Below are 14931 nucleotides of genomic sequence, written 5' to 3' on the forward strand. Positions count from 1 at the left end.
AAATATGGCCGATCTCACACTGGATTAAATGCTTGCTGGAAAAGCTGGTGATAGATCAATTCAGGGGGCAGTCGTGGCCTAATGGTTAGAGGCTCGGCCTCAGTGAACCTGAAGCTTGTAGGTTCGAGTCTCAGGTCCGGCAGGACTGAGGTGAGACCCTTGAGCAAGGCACCGAACCCCCAACTGCTCCCCGGGCGCTGCAGCAAAAAAGGCTGCCCACTGCTCCGGGTGTGTGTTCACGGTGTGTGTGTGTGTGCACTTGGATGGGATAAATGCAGAGCACAAATTCCGAGTATGGGTCACCATACTTGGCCACAAGTCACTTCACTTCACTTCACTGCTGTATATTTTATGGCAGAAGAATAAATGGTAATAAAGACTTCCTCTAAAGAATTGAAATGTATTCATAAATGTATTCAGAATTCCTCTAATGAATTATGGCTATGAGCAATACCGCTGCTGCTGCCAAGGCACAGGCAAAAGAATAGCTGAGTGTAAATACGTAAGTTAGATAACTTATAATTTTATTTTAATTCACCATATTTGAATTAACTAATTGCAAATAAATTAACTAGCAATAAATTGTCATTAATAACTACAGCTGCTATCACAGCTGTGTTGGGGAATCTTGGCAGCAGATTATGAAAAAATATTAAAATATTATATAAAGTTGTAAGTATGACCTTTGTATGTGATGTCTTCTGTCTAGGTGCTGGTCAGGCTTGTGGTAACAGCAAGTTTATTCTGCAGTCTGCATTATGACAAGGGATAAACAGTAGAATGGGTCATCTCTTGTGGGCAAACAGCTCATACTCTGTCTGAAGATCTCGTTACAGTTAGCTAGCTTCCGGATGGAGCATTGACATTTCGTTAGGCAATAAAAACACACAAAATGATTCGACAACTTAAAATCATGACGAAATGAATGTAGAACAGTTATTATCTACCCCCATGCTGCTAGTTGAACTTTTATGTGCTTTACCATTAACATTCTTTGCCCAAGGACACATTCACAGGCATGTTACCGCTCCGGAAAATCCTCCACACTTCGGAGGATTACCCATAATCCCTTGCTTCTACTACTACATGCAGGTACAACATTTGACAGCAGATGGCGTTGTTATCCCATGTAGCAGGATTTAACATGAATACATTTTAACTATGTTACATAAGCAGGCTACTTAAAGGTTCACGTCCTTACCCTCTTCCTTGTCTGATTGCTTTGCCTATGACAAAGCACTCTAATAATATTTCTTACAATTAATAGAAAAAAAAAACTGTTGGTGGTCCTCCACCTTCAGATTACACACTGGTTAAAGAATCGGCCCTTTAATGGAGGTCCATACGTCTTAAATACCTCTTCTGACTCAGGAGGCTCCAGCATACCAAAGTCTTTTGTAGAAGCTGAGTACAAGTGCACTCAAATAAAATATAATTGAAATAGTTGTGTAAGCATTAATAAGCTGTGTTTTTCCTCTTTCCTGAGTAAGACTGATATAGCCTGGCAGCACAACACATGAGGTGACTGTTGTGTGGGCGCAAGTGAGTGTAGTTTATTCAGCCCATTGACTGTAGACAATTTTATACAAAATACAGATTTTACATGCTGGTAGGGCCAAAGATGAGATTATGAACATCTTATGAAACACATTCTCCCTCTGTGCTCTGAGAGGTCTTTGGGGTAAATTTTGCCACTGCTTTCACATTAAACCGCTGCAGTGGTCTACACAAAGTTTTATGTTTTCAAATCTGTCTACTAGAAATATTGTTTTTCCTGCTTAATTCACGGGATTTACAGTAACAGACTTCCTCCCAACCTAAGACCTCCACCTGCAGGCACACCAGAGTGACATCAGAGGTAAATAAGTATTTAAAAATTATTCAGTAAATTATCATCTCCCAGGTGTGAGTTTTTTTTTAATAAAAGGGTGCTATACAAAAGAACCCTAGCACTAGACATGGCGTTTAAACTACTGCAAATTAAGTAAACTGTAAACTGAACGGCTGGAGCACAGAAAAATGGTATAATATTGCCAAGTTTAAACATGCTTTAGCAGGCCCCCGCTCCCTCCCCCTCCCCCTCCCCAGCATTCCACAGCGTACAGCGATTATGCAAGGGGAAAAAAAAAAAAAAAAAAAAAAAAAACGGAATTTAAGAGTGTATGTTTTCACACTTAAAAAAAAAACAAAAAAAAAAAACAGCATTATCAGGAAAATTACAGATGAACATGCAAAGAAAAGTCAGGTTTTGTTTACCATTGTGCAACTTCATAAACAAAACCCTGCTAAAGAGAGTTTCTAAAGAGAGAATTTGTTTTAGGACAGGAGCACCACGAATTTCCTACAGACTTGACAAAGATCAGCTCATAATCGTGTCCTGTTGTATTCCCGAGGTACTCAAATTTATAAACACTAAATCACTAAGCCACAAGGAATTAAAGCAAAACTCATTCAGACTCTTGGGAACAAGTTTTAATTCAATTATGATCACTTTTATTTATAGGATCATTGTTTTTTTATACATATATAGATAATATCCGTTATAAAAGCATCTCCAGCCCGGTTAGAGCAGTAAAAATACACTCTTACAAAAAAAGAAAAAAAAAAAAACTAGCTCTATAGACCAATCGACTCCTAATAATAAGTCAGTAAGGCACTTACCTCTGCACAGATCAGCTGTATGGTGTGATAGTAAAACGCAGCGACTTTTTATCCTGTTCTGAAGTGAAAGAGCAAGTGAGAACTGAACACGAGTCCTAAACATGACCATAAACCAGCGCTTGCACCCTCTTCCATGTGAAAGTGAAAGTACATGTGCAGAGACCGAGCTGGTAAATAGTTAAAGGTGCATTATTTGTACACATGTTATACATAGTTTACACTAAACAGGGATAAAAAAAAAAAAAAACCCTTTAGAAGCTCGGTTTTCTCATACCTGGATACAGAAGCCGTTAGAGAAACACTGTTTTTCTCACTGATGCATAAGGACAGATAATTACACTTGCTGTGCGACCGTGGTTTCTCGGAAAGCTCTGTATTATTCGAACAGCTTGGGTGGATCACTCTATATGGAAATATAGAGCATTCACTCTATATATAGCCTCCCAGCTCTGTCTCTGTGCCAGTCTGGCATAGCTCCTGATCTAGAGTCATCTTAAGAGCAAGTCCTAGCATTAGGTAAGTGTTTGGTTTTATCATAGTGATCTTTTAAATATGCTTTTATTGTGTACCAGGAAAATCTGGATATTATCCCATATAGCTCCCATTAACATTTAAGAACTATTTTCCACATAACCTAAATCAGGGATAAAATATCCTTCATATTTTGATTAATTAATTAATCCTTTCAGACTGAATATATTTAATTTGATCTATTTTTTAATGGTTGCTGCAATTTATATGCAAAATTGCAAAATGCTTCAAATTGGATTTAGAACATTTATAATAGTTTTACTGAGCAAATATAATTTTTTTGCCACTTTAAAAATAAAGGGGAGAAAGAACATAACAGAACGTCACACCTGATTATACAGGATTATCCAGGTTCTATTATGGACAACAAAGAATACGGAAGGGTTTTTGTTTCATGTCTCCTATCTGGCACCATCTGGTGTCGGTACCAATATCACCTGGGTACAATCTTGGGCGTGTGTGCACACATGCCAAAACGTTCAACAAAGTCACAAAGTGAGATTTGTTAATCTGTCACTTTGAAAAACAGGCTGGTCAGACACCTGGCCCCTACCATGACATGTCAGGAGGGCATCCTCCTCAAGGGCATTACTTAAACGTCTGCCCCTCTACACTGCACCTTCCCTTGCTGTTAGACGGACTGAAATAGAACAAGTTTCTGGACACCTGACCATAACACCCACATGGTCTTTCCCAAACTGTTGCTACAACGTTGGAAGCACACAATTGTCTATAATGTATTTGTGTGCTGTAGCTTTACAATTTCAATTCACTGGAACTAAGGGGCCTGAACCACTTCTAGCATGATAACGCCCCAGTGCACAAAGAAAGATCCATAAAGATATGGTTTGCAAAGGGTGTGGGAGAACTCAAGTGGCCTGCACAGAGCACTGACCTCAACCCCACTGAACACCTTTGTGATGAGTTGAAACACTGACTGCACACCAGGCCTCCTCCCCCAATATCAGTGCCCGACCTCACTAATGCTCTTGTGGCTGAATGGGTACAAATCCTCACAGTCATGTTCCAATATCTAGTGGAAAGACGTCCCAGAACAGCAGAGGCTGTTATAATAGCAAAGAGGGCACCAACTCACTTTTAATGTCTTTTAACTTTTAACACTTTTAATGGTTTTGGAATGGGATGTTCAGCAGGTGTCCACAAACTTTTGGCCATATCGTGTCCCTGTGTTTTTATTAACACCAGATAATGGACAGGGTTCCCTTCTATACAGAACCAGCACTGACCTGGTGGGAACTCAGTGAGAAGGTTACAGGGTATGACAGCAAACAGAAGTATTTATATAAAATAATACATTGTACAGTCACTGTGTAACTTTTTTGAAGTTATTGGCATTGCTGTTCATGTGCTGAAGAAGATGTCCAGGTCATTCTCATTGTTTGGTCAGAAAATATCTCAACTGATGGTTTTCTTTATTTAATTAAAAGACAGTTTCATTTTGAACCTCTTGACAGCAGACCCTGAGAGAGCCATGTGCAGCCCAATGCCAGAGCCTATTTGTTTGGTGGAAAATGTGAATGGCTCACTAAGTGTGAGTGACGGAGCCATTGAGTTCCTGTCCAGGAATAATCAGCCGGTGGTGGTGGTGTCTGTGGTGGGACTCTATCGCACAGGAAAGTCTTACCTCATGAATCGCCTGGCAGGAAAACAAACTGGTGAGTTTTGTTTTTAATGGCATTTTTATTTACTGATTAGACTTGATCCCAGTTTGATTGAGTGGTGCTGGAATTAATTGTCTGTCTTGTAGGACTAGTTAATTTCTTTGAGAAATGGACAGACAATAAACCCAATACCAACACCCGATTTTTGGGTTTTGCAAGAATTCATAATAGCACATGTAGAGTAATATTGTTGGAAATTTGCCATAAGTGCAAATATAACAACTATTGGTTATACAAACTGAACCTGATGGGGGTACGGGAAGTGTGTGCTCCAAATTGGCTTCATGAACAGTATGTGTGCACATCTAACTGTCCAGTTCTTCTGTGTGTCACATCAATGATGACTACTGTGGATGTTTTTAGGCTTTGCTCTGGGCAGCACCATTGAGTCGAAGACTAAAGGTATTTGGATGTGGTGTGTGCCACACCCCCATAAAACAGGACACACTCTGGTGCTGCTGGACACTGAGGGACTGGGGGACGTTGACAAGGTGATAACACCATCTCCATAGTGACACAGTACATGCAATATCCCGATACAGTAAATAAGCACATTATATATGGACCGGTCATGTTTTTAAAACGCATTGAATCATGGGAAAAGCACTGACAGAATGATCTACAAACAAAACTTTGGTTTGCACAGGATTCAGGACAGGAAAACATTTACATGAGTAAAAAGCAAAGTTATGTAAGCACTAAACAAAAAGACTTTATGACAGTAGTTAAGTAATTAAAATTAGATTTCACAAACATTTGCCTTTCCTGTCAATAAAACAAAATAGTAGATGGCAGTAAAGTCTATAGTCGTGTGTCTACTTTTATCCCTTCCAAGTGTATAAATCTCAGGGATCTGCATAGGCATAGATATAGACATATAATGTTCTGTAATTCACTTCTGAGTAAACATACTGCAGTGTATAATATTTGTGTCATTTTAGGGAGACTCTAAAAACGACGCCTGGATCTTCTGTCTGGCTGTTCTTCTGAGTAGCACTCTGGTCTACAACAGCCGTGGAACCATCGACAACACAGCAGTGGAAAAACTACAGTATCCTTCCTTGTAAAAACACAACTACACAAACATATATAGACATAGTCATTTAATCAGTACTAAAGACACTGTTATTTCTCATTCAGTCGCGATTCCTTAGCATGTTGCAGCTATGTCACTGAGCTTGCAGAGCAGATTAAGATCAAATCACCTGCATCCACAGCAGCTGAGGCTGAAGAGGAGGAAGAGGAGGAAGAAGACTCTCAGTTTGTGCAATTTTTTCCTAACTTTATCTGGACGGTCCGTGATTTTTCACTGGAGCTGGTGATTGAGAAAAAGGGTCGCGTGACCGAGGATGAGTATCTGGATTTTGCCCTGCAGCTGAAGAAAGGTATAAATTATATTTTGTCTGAGATCCAAGATATTGAAAGAAGGTGTGCAAGATCCCTCCTTTCTAATAGCTAACTCTAAATGCTATATATATATATATATATATATATTCACAAGACACACTGTATATAGTATATACACAAAACATTTACAATATATACAGTGTGTATATATATATATATATATATATATATATATATATATATATATATATATATATATATATATATATACACACTGTATATATTGTAAATGTTTTGTGTATATACTATATACAGTGTGTCTAATGTTTTTATGCTTACTTTAAATGGTACTTCAACAACAGTACTTCAACTGCAATATCACACAGATTTTCTTTTAGCCCCCTGAGCATCTTATTGCATTTTGAATTAAAAGTGTATTGTTATGTAAATTAAATTTTTACTTTGGATGTGAAAAGCTGCCCTAAACTCTTATTTGATTCGGCTGTTAATATGAATAGATCTCTCATAGGCTGGAGATCGCTCACTGCTGCTGGGGGTGGCCCCACATGGATGGCCTGAAGATCACTGGGATTGCAGGGGATGGTGCTGCTTGGGGGCCGTGGAGATGGCTTGGGGATCTCATATGGGCAGTTGTGCTGAGACGGCTTGGGACTGCCAGTGCTGTGGTGGCTTTGGGGCTGTGGTTGCTGCGAGCAGCTTTGCACTCAGGTCTCCATCAGTGGACAGAGGATAGGTTTAACAAACCTGTGAAAACTGTGATGAATTTACTAGTTACACAGTTGCACTATTTGTCCATATAGTACGCAGTTATAAAAAAGATTTATTTATAATTGCACTAGCCGGTGTCACCCAGATGAGGATGGGTTCTCTTTTGATTCTGGTTCCTCTCAAGGTTTCTTCCTCATATCGTCTCAGGGGGTTTTTCCTTGCCATCATTGCCTCTGGCTTACTAATTAGGGATAAATTCATACATTTACAATGTATTTTGATTTAATTTAATTTGGATGTATTTATTTCTATAAAGCTGCTTTGTGACAATATCCATTGTTAAAAGCACTATACAAATAAAAATTGAATTGAATTGAACGATTTTTTTTCCTGCACTGCAGGTCTTAGTAAGAAGGACACCAACTACAATCTTCCAAGGCAGTGTATTCGAAACTATTTTCCAACACGCAAGTGCTTTGTTTTCCCGTTTCCTGCCTCCCAGGACAAAATGGTTCAGCTCGAGAGCCTGGATGAGAGTGAACTTTGGCCTGATTTTCTGAATGTCACACAGTGTTTCTGTGACTACGTCTTTGCTGCAAGCAAAGTTAAAACAGTTAAAGGAGGATACAGAGTCACAGGGAGGAGTGAGCACTACATTATCTCTCCCTTAATATTATTCATCTGTATAAAACATTTTCAATAGTGTTTCAATACATAGATCTGTTACTCTTTGTGCTGTGACTGTGTGTGTGTGTGTGTGTGTGTGTGTGTGTGTGTGCATGTGTGTGTGTTGACAGTGTTTGGTCACTTAGTGCAGTCGTATGTGGAAACAATCTCTAGTGGGAAAGTCCCTTGTCTGGAGAATGCTGTGGTTGCTATGGCAAGGATAGAAAACAAGGCAGCTGTGCAGGAAGGGCTTAAGCTGTACCAGAGTGAAATGGAACGGGTAACACGCACACTCAGACACACGCACACGCACACACACACACACACACACACACAATCTAATCCTAATTCAAATCTTAATGCAGATGAAGAGTTTGTTTCCTGTCAGTTTGAGTACAATTTCTGCTGAACACAAGAAGATCAGCAACATGGCCAACAGTGAGTTTATGAAGTGCTCCTTTAAAGATGAAGAAGGAGAATATTTCAAGAAACTGGTGGTGAGTTTTGGACACACACACACACACACACAAGCACACACACACGCACACAAAATAAAAAAAACAAGCCCTCCGGGGTCAGTCCTGTGCTTGGGTTACTCCAGTTTCCTCCCACCTTCTAAAAACATGATATAAGGTGGATTGGCTATGCTAAATTGCCCCTAGATGGGAAAGAATGTGCGTGTGCATGGTGCCATGGACTGGTGTCCATGCTGGGAACATCCTCACACCCAGTGCTCCCGGCTCTGGATCCCCCACATCCATATCCAGGATAAAGTTGTTAGTGAAGATGAAAGAATGAAAAGTCATAGAATACTTCCAGAGAAAGAGTAATATGCTTTAATTAGAAGTACTATTCTCACTCACTCACTCACTCACTAATTCAGAGGATAAAGCATTTTATCCTTGTCTAGGTCATAATAGATCCAGGGCCTATCCCTGGAACACTGGGTGTGAAGTGGGAATGGGATGATAATCCATCACAGAGCACCATGCACACACTAATTCATTCTCCGGGGCAATTAATCTTAGCCAATCCATCTATTTGCATGTTTTTAGGAGATAGGAGGAAGCTGGAGAACCTGGAAACAAAATAAATTTAATTAAAATTCCTTGCAATGTGGCACAGTGAATTCAGTTGTGATCCACTCTGTGTGAAAGTTCACTTCACTATTCAGTCTCTCTCAGCTAGTTTAGAGTTAGATCAATAGTGCATGCTGGGTCATAGAGGCCAATCTGGACTCGTTTTCAGACATTATTAAGTCAAGCAGAAAAATCATCTGGACACCGGTGTATATGTTGCATCCTCCATCCATCATTAAGTTGTAAGGAGCTTCTTACACAATGCTGTGCACTCTTTCAGAATGAACAATTTAGCTTAGCCATCAGCTTGTCCGCATGATTAAATAGTCTAATAAGATACACAGATTTATTATCTTGCACATTAATTGTTATGATTTGTTTATTAAAAAAGCACTGGAGCTGGAAATTTTATTTGTAGCTTGTGCACGTGTGTTAAACAGAGTGACACATTCTTTGCGGTACAAATAAAATAGCATCCTGAAACTATTCATTTTTACTAGTCAACCAGTAATTAAAAAAAGTACTTAAAAAAGTTCTTATATCTAGGATTATTTATTTATTTATTTATTCATTTATTTTAAACAATAAAACTGCAATCACAGCACATGTTTCTGAATACATACGATATATACAGTATATGCATGAGTTTTGTGTTGGTGTAATTTTGATTGTGCATGTAACTACTGTATTTTCAGGAAGCAGTAGATAAGCACTATGCTGAACTAACTGTTCAGAACATGGAGGCATCAGAACAGAAGTGCCAGCAGATTCTGTCTGATCTATGCAGGGAGATGAGTGTGAGGGTGCAGAATGGAGACTTTGCAAAGCCTGGAGGATATAAACTTTACTGCAAACACAGAGACAATGTCATCATGCAGTACCACAGCCAGCCCAACAAGGGAATCCAGGTAAGAAATACCTTCAGTGTTCCACGCACAACAGTGCTAGCTAAGAGAAAACTTCAAAATCAAAAAAGGGATCCAGTTCCACACTAAAACTGTCACTATATGCCTGTGTATGTTTCCTGTGTGAAGGCTGAGGAGGTGTTGGAGAGGTTTGTGAGTGAGAAGAATTTGGAGGCAAAATTAATTCTCCAGACTGATGAACGACTGTCTGAAAGTGAGAAAAAGATTCAAGGTAAGTTGGGCATAACCATATTATTGAAAGTGTGATATATTACAAATTGTGAAAGTTTTAGGAATGAAACTCAACTACTTATCACAGTCATGTGTATTGATTAATTGATTGATTGAATGATTGATTGTAACTGGTTAGATTCTTCTAAATCTTTACTCTTGTCTGGACTCAGAACACTCAGTAAATATCTATAAATGCTGGTAAATGCATAAGAAAATACTGTACATTTCCACAATTTCTAACCAAAATAGTATTTTATACTGTTATACTGAGTTAATGTTTCCATTACTTAAGGAGAACAGTCTAGATTGTGATACTCTTCTTTACTCTGTCTTTATCCCCCTTTGCCCCTTGGTGATGATGCACAGAGGAGAAAGAACAAGCAGCTCTGTTAGAGCTGCAGTGTAAAGTAGAACAGGAGAGAAAGATGGAGATGGAGCAACTGATGCGGGAGGAAAAAGTGCACCATGAGCAACGGCTACAGCAGCTGGAGAGGAAGTTTGAGGAGGAGAAGCTTCAGCAGCAGCAGGAGCTGGACAGAGCGCTGGAGAGCAAACTGAATGAACAGAAAGAACTTGTACAGAAAGAGTTTGATGAGAAAGCCCAGCTGATGGGCCTTGAGATTGAGCAACTTAAAAAAGAAAAAGATGAACTTTCTCACAGTTTTTATAAGGATTATTTAATTCCAGGTATGGATGTTGCTAAAGAATTGTTGTCTATGTACATCAAGTATAAAGCGATGAAGAAAGGGTTACCCTTGATGTAAGAAAATCAGGACTGTCATTCTGTAATAGAGAACACTGTCTAAAATTAAGCAACATTAATATGTTTACAAATATACATCTATATATGTACATTTTCAATATATTTTAAGTGTACTGTTATATACTGTATACTGTAATAAATTTAATGATGTATATGCTACAGAAAATATCATATTCCTGCTGCTTAAAATAGGGGATTCTCACTCTGAAATTCTTAATTCCTGCTTCTTAATTAAAATGACAATTGAAGAAAAAGAAAATAATATACACTACAAAATTGTGTTTACTTATAAATGGACAGAAAACAGAATGGTTTGCTTTTCTCATGCCTTGTCTATTTATTAAATATGATATTCAATCATGATATTTTGCACTGGTTTTGTGATTCATATTTATATGATATCTGTGAGTGATATACACTCACAAAGCACTTTATTAAGAACACCTGTACACCTATACTAAACAGCCAATCATTTAGCAGCAGTGCATTGCATAATATCATGCAGATACGGGCCAGCAGCATCAGGTAATTTTCAGGTCAACCATCAGAAGAGGGAAAAAAATGATCTGAGTGAAAAATGTGATCTCAGTGATTTTGACTGTGGCATGATTGTTGGTCCCAGATGGGTTTGTTTGAGTATTTCTATAACTTCTGATCTCCTGGGATTTTCACACAACGATCTCTAAAGTTCACTCAGAATGGTGCAATAAAGAAAAAACATCCAGTGAGCGGCAGTTCTGTGGATGGAAATGCCTCTTTGATGAGGTCTATGGAGAATGGCCAGACTGGTTTGAGCTGACAGAAAGGCTACAGTGACTCAGATCTCCACTCTGTACAATTGTGGTGAGCAGAAAAGCATCTTAGAATGCACAACACATTGAACCTTGACGCAGAACAGCAGAAGACCACGTCAGGTTCCACTTCTGTCAGCAAAAAACAGAAATCTGAGGCTGCAGCAGGCACAAGCTCACCAAAACTGGACAGTTCTTAAGCCTGGGAAAATGTAGCCTGGTCTGATAAATCTTGATTTCTGCTGAGGCACACAGATGGTAAGGTCAGAATTTGGCACCAATAGTATGAATCCATGGACCCAACCTGCCTTGTGTCAACAGTCCAGGCTGGTGGAGGTGATATAATGGTGTGGAGAATGTTTTCTTGGCACACTTTGGGCCCAATAATACCAATTAATCATCGCTTGAATGCCACAGCCTATTTGAGTATTGTTGCTGACCCTGTGCATCCCTTCATTGCCCCAATTTACCCATCTTCTAATGGTTAGATCCAGCATGATAATGCAGCATGTCAAAGCAAAAGTCATCTCAAACTGGTTTCATGAACATGACACTGAGATCAGTGTTCTTCAGTGGCCTTCTTCAATCATGTCAACATGGACCAGAATCTCAAAGGAGTGTTTCCAACATCTTGTGGAATGTCATGAAGAATTGAGCTGTTTTGAGAGCAAAGGGAGGCTCTACCCAGTATTAGTACAGTGTTGCTAATAAAGTATTCTGTGAGTTTTTTTTTTTTGTGAAGTGTCAATGAATATTACAATACTGTTAATTTCAGTAAATGCTGTGACATAAATCTCAGTGACGGCTTTTTCTTTTTTCCCCTTTGCTTAGTTAACTATCTTAAAATATAGATGTGTGCTACACAATATGGCCAAAAGTTTGTGGACACCTGATCGTCACACCCATATGTGGACCTTCCCCAAACTGTTGCCACAATGTTGGAAGCATACAATTGTATAGGATGTCTTTGTGTTCTGTAGCATTTAGATTTCCGTTCACTGGAACTAAAAGTTCGATTCCAAAAATATTCCGGCATGCACCTGTGCACAAAGCAAGGTCCATGAAGACCAGGTTCACCAAGGCTGGAGTGGAAGAGATCGAGTGGCCTGCACAGAGCCCTGACCTCAACCCCACTAACAACCCCATCATCCCCATCCCTTTGGGATGAATTGGAAAACTGACTGCGCACCAGGCCTCCTCGTGCTGCATGAGTGCCTGACCTCACTAATGCTCTTGTGGCTGAATAGATAAATCCATACAGCCATGTTCCAAAATCTAGTGAAAAGCCTTCCCAGAAAAGTGGAGGTTATTATAACAGCAAAGGGGGACTAAATCTGAAATGAGATGTTCACAAAGCACATATGGGTGTGATGGTCAGGTGTCCACAAACTTTGGCTATATAGTGTGTGTCTCCTAAAATCATGTGTTCTCAGAACACTGCTATGTTTTGATTAATAGGACATTTAGATCAAGTACTTGCTTTTTAAGCACATTCCTTCCTCATCATGCATTTGAACTTTTGTCTTTTTGTCAATTTTGATGGGGAAAGTTGAGGAAAGCTAAGTTGAGAGCTGTATTCTTCACGTCTTTACACAGAATCCTAATGGCTTTGTTTTTACTGTTTATCCTCATTACTAGTATATCTTTTAATGGCATTGTAGAACCTTCATAGAGCACTGTATGACTGCTAGAATGCCATTTGAGATTCAACCACAGAAAAAGAGCAACTCATTTACATTTACTTTCACATTTATAGCATTTGGCAGATACCCTTATCCAGAGTGACAAACAGAAGTGCTTTGAAGTCTCTATCAATAAACACATCTTCATGCCAGTTCACTAGAGAGAGTAAGAGATACAATCAAGCCCCTTTTCCAAATTCTTAACTATAAACATTTCCAAGATTTATATATGATCATGAACAGTTCTCTAAAGTGAAACACAGTAACCCTTTAGTAATAACTGAAGTGTTATAGAGTTAACTTAAAAGTTAATTATTTACAATGCTTGCAAAGGTAATTTCATGGAGAATATTTGTTCTCATAGCTACACTACAACCTTGTGCTTCAAACTTAAAACTGAAAATTTATGGGGTTCACGAGTCATATTAACTTAATTAGTTTGCTAGATAAACAGTTGTTTTTTTTTTACAGTAATTGACATTATCAAATGTTAGATTTAAAGGAATCAAAAAGCCAAAAACCTTCTTTCAAATACTTTTACTCTTAGTTTTACAATGATAAAAGAGCTAAAAGAATGTGAAACTTTTAGCATTTTAGCTGATAAAAGCAAGGACATAAAAAAGAAAGAACAAATATCACTGATGCTCAGATATTATTACAATGGCGCTGTGCATAAAGGTTTTTTGCACATTGAAGAGGCAGACCGTGTAGATGCTTGACACAAAATATCGTAGCTGTTCTGGAACGATGTCCTGGAATACAAAAGCAATCTGGTAGGGCAAGTTTTTGATGGAGCTTCTGTTATAAGTAGAAAGCAAATACACCTCAGCGAGGTGGCAAAACAGGCTTTTTATGTCTATTGTAAAAGCCACTGCCTAAACCCAATTCTTGTGGACACAGTTAGAACCATTCCAGTCGAAGCATTACCAGCGGTTCTGTGTGCGCTACAAGAAACAGATCAGGAATGCCGTGAAGGGAGGTGAGTAGATGGATGAGGACTGCTTGCTCAAATTGACCCCTGGTTCATTGGGCTCCTAGCTACCTTCAGAAAACTTCTGGATGATGCAAAATTCTTATTTGATTTGCTTCAGTCTCCATCTCTTGATCCTTCACAAGCTGAAGATCTAGTTAAAGCCCTTTCCAAAACTATAGGAGTCACCATATCTTTGATGAACTCTGGAAATCTGTTTTAGATCTTGCAAAACAGTGCCATATTGCAACACAGGCTCCCAGAAGACAACACAAGTTGAGCACTAGCTAAGATGCACACTATGTTCACAGTAAGTGGGCAGGCATCTAAGGAAGACCAAGACAATTTTCAAACAGTTTTTTTTTTTTTTGATGTAATCCTAAATGAGCTTAAGAATTGATTCTCAGAGCAGAACTGTGTCAAAACGAGGGGTATCCAAGCTTTGAATCCTGCAACTGGAGCATTTTGCAAAAAGGGTACTCTCTTAGCATTTGCAAGGATGTATGAATATGATATTGAAGACCTTGAATATGAGCTATGCTCTTAGAGTTTTGGATAGGAGAGTCAAAATGGCATGCAGAAACCCTTCAGCATATTGGAGCTTACTGTATTCACTAAACCACATAAGGACATTTTCCAGGAGTTCTTCGGCTTATGCAAAATTTCAGTGGCAATTCCTGTCAGTACAGCATCATTTGAGCGGAGCATCTCCTGTTATGCTTATAAAAAACCCATCTTAGATCTACTATAGCAGATGTCATGCTAAGTGATCTCTACATTGAGTGTAGCTGTGCTCTCAGTCTGGATGAAGTAAATATCTTTGCAAGAAACCACAGGAAATAGAGAATGTAACTGAAAACTAGACACTTGAATATATCACATTGCATTTTG

General features: G+C 38.8%; 2 protein-coding genes across 7 annotated transcripts in view; one reads left to right on the forward strand and one right to left on the reverse strand.

The window, feature by feature from the left end:
* The window catches only part of gbp2 (guanylate binding protein 2), a 21113-nt gene extending 18048 nt beyond the window's left edge, over nucleotides 1-3065 (reverse strand). Inside the window, exons 1-3 of one of the 5 annotated variants that reach the window (XM_034314681.2) lie at nucleotides 2936-3065; nucleotides 2662-2719; nucleotides 684-751 (exon numbers count right to left, since the gene is read on the reverse strand). Coding sequence is in view for 1 of the 5 variants with exons in the window: in XM_034314679.2 (XP_034170570.2) it covers nucleotides 983-991 (9 nt within the window). In the remaining 4 variants the exon portion in view is untranslated. Of the gene's footprint in view, nucleotides 1-683; nucleotides 752-982; nucleotides 1118-2661; nucleotides 2844-2935 lie in introns of those variants that run through there. The other 4 variants (XM_034314682.2, XM_053227592.1, XM_034314680.2 and 1 more) reach the window with 4 other exon arrangements.
* On the forward strand, nucleotides 2923-10919 carry LOC113533219 (guanylate-binding protein 1-like). Of its 2 annotated transcripts, none has more exons than XM_034314685.2 (11): nucleotides 2923-3177; nucleotides 4668-4868; nucleotides 5238-5365; nucleotides 5816-5925; nucleotides 6039-6259; nucleotides 7352-7594; nucleotides 7748-7896; nucleotides 7982-8113; nucleotides 9391-9603; nucleotides 9730-9832; nucleotides 10201-10919. In XM_034314685.2, the coding sequence occupies exons 2-11, from the start codon at nucleotides 4685-4687 to the stop codon at nucleotides 10596-10598; spliced, it is 1881 nt and encodes a 626-aa protein (XP_034170576.2). In that variant the 5' UTR covers nucleotides 2923-3177; nucleotides 4668-4684; the 3' UTR covers nucleotides 10599-10919. The 2 variants fall into 2 exon arrangements, with proteins under 2 accessions (XP_034170576.2, XP_053083568.1); XM_053227593.1 differs by having other exon boundaries at nucleotides 4671-4868.
* Nucleotides 10920-14931: the final 4012 nt, after the last annotated feature.

Source organism: Pangasianodon hypophthalmus, chromosome 21 (assembly GCF_027358585.1).
Source record: "Pangasianodon hypophthalmus isolate fPanHyp1 chromosome 21, fPanHyp1.pri, whole genome shotgun sequence".
Taxonomy (NCBI): Eukaryota; Metazoa; Chordata; class Actinopteri; order Siluriformes; family Pangasiidae; genus Pangasianodon; species Pangasianodon hypophthalmus.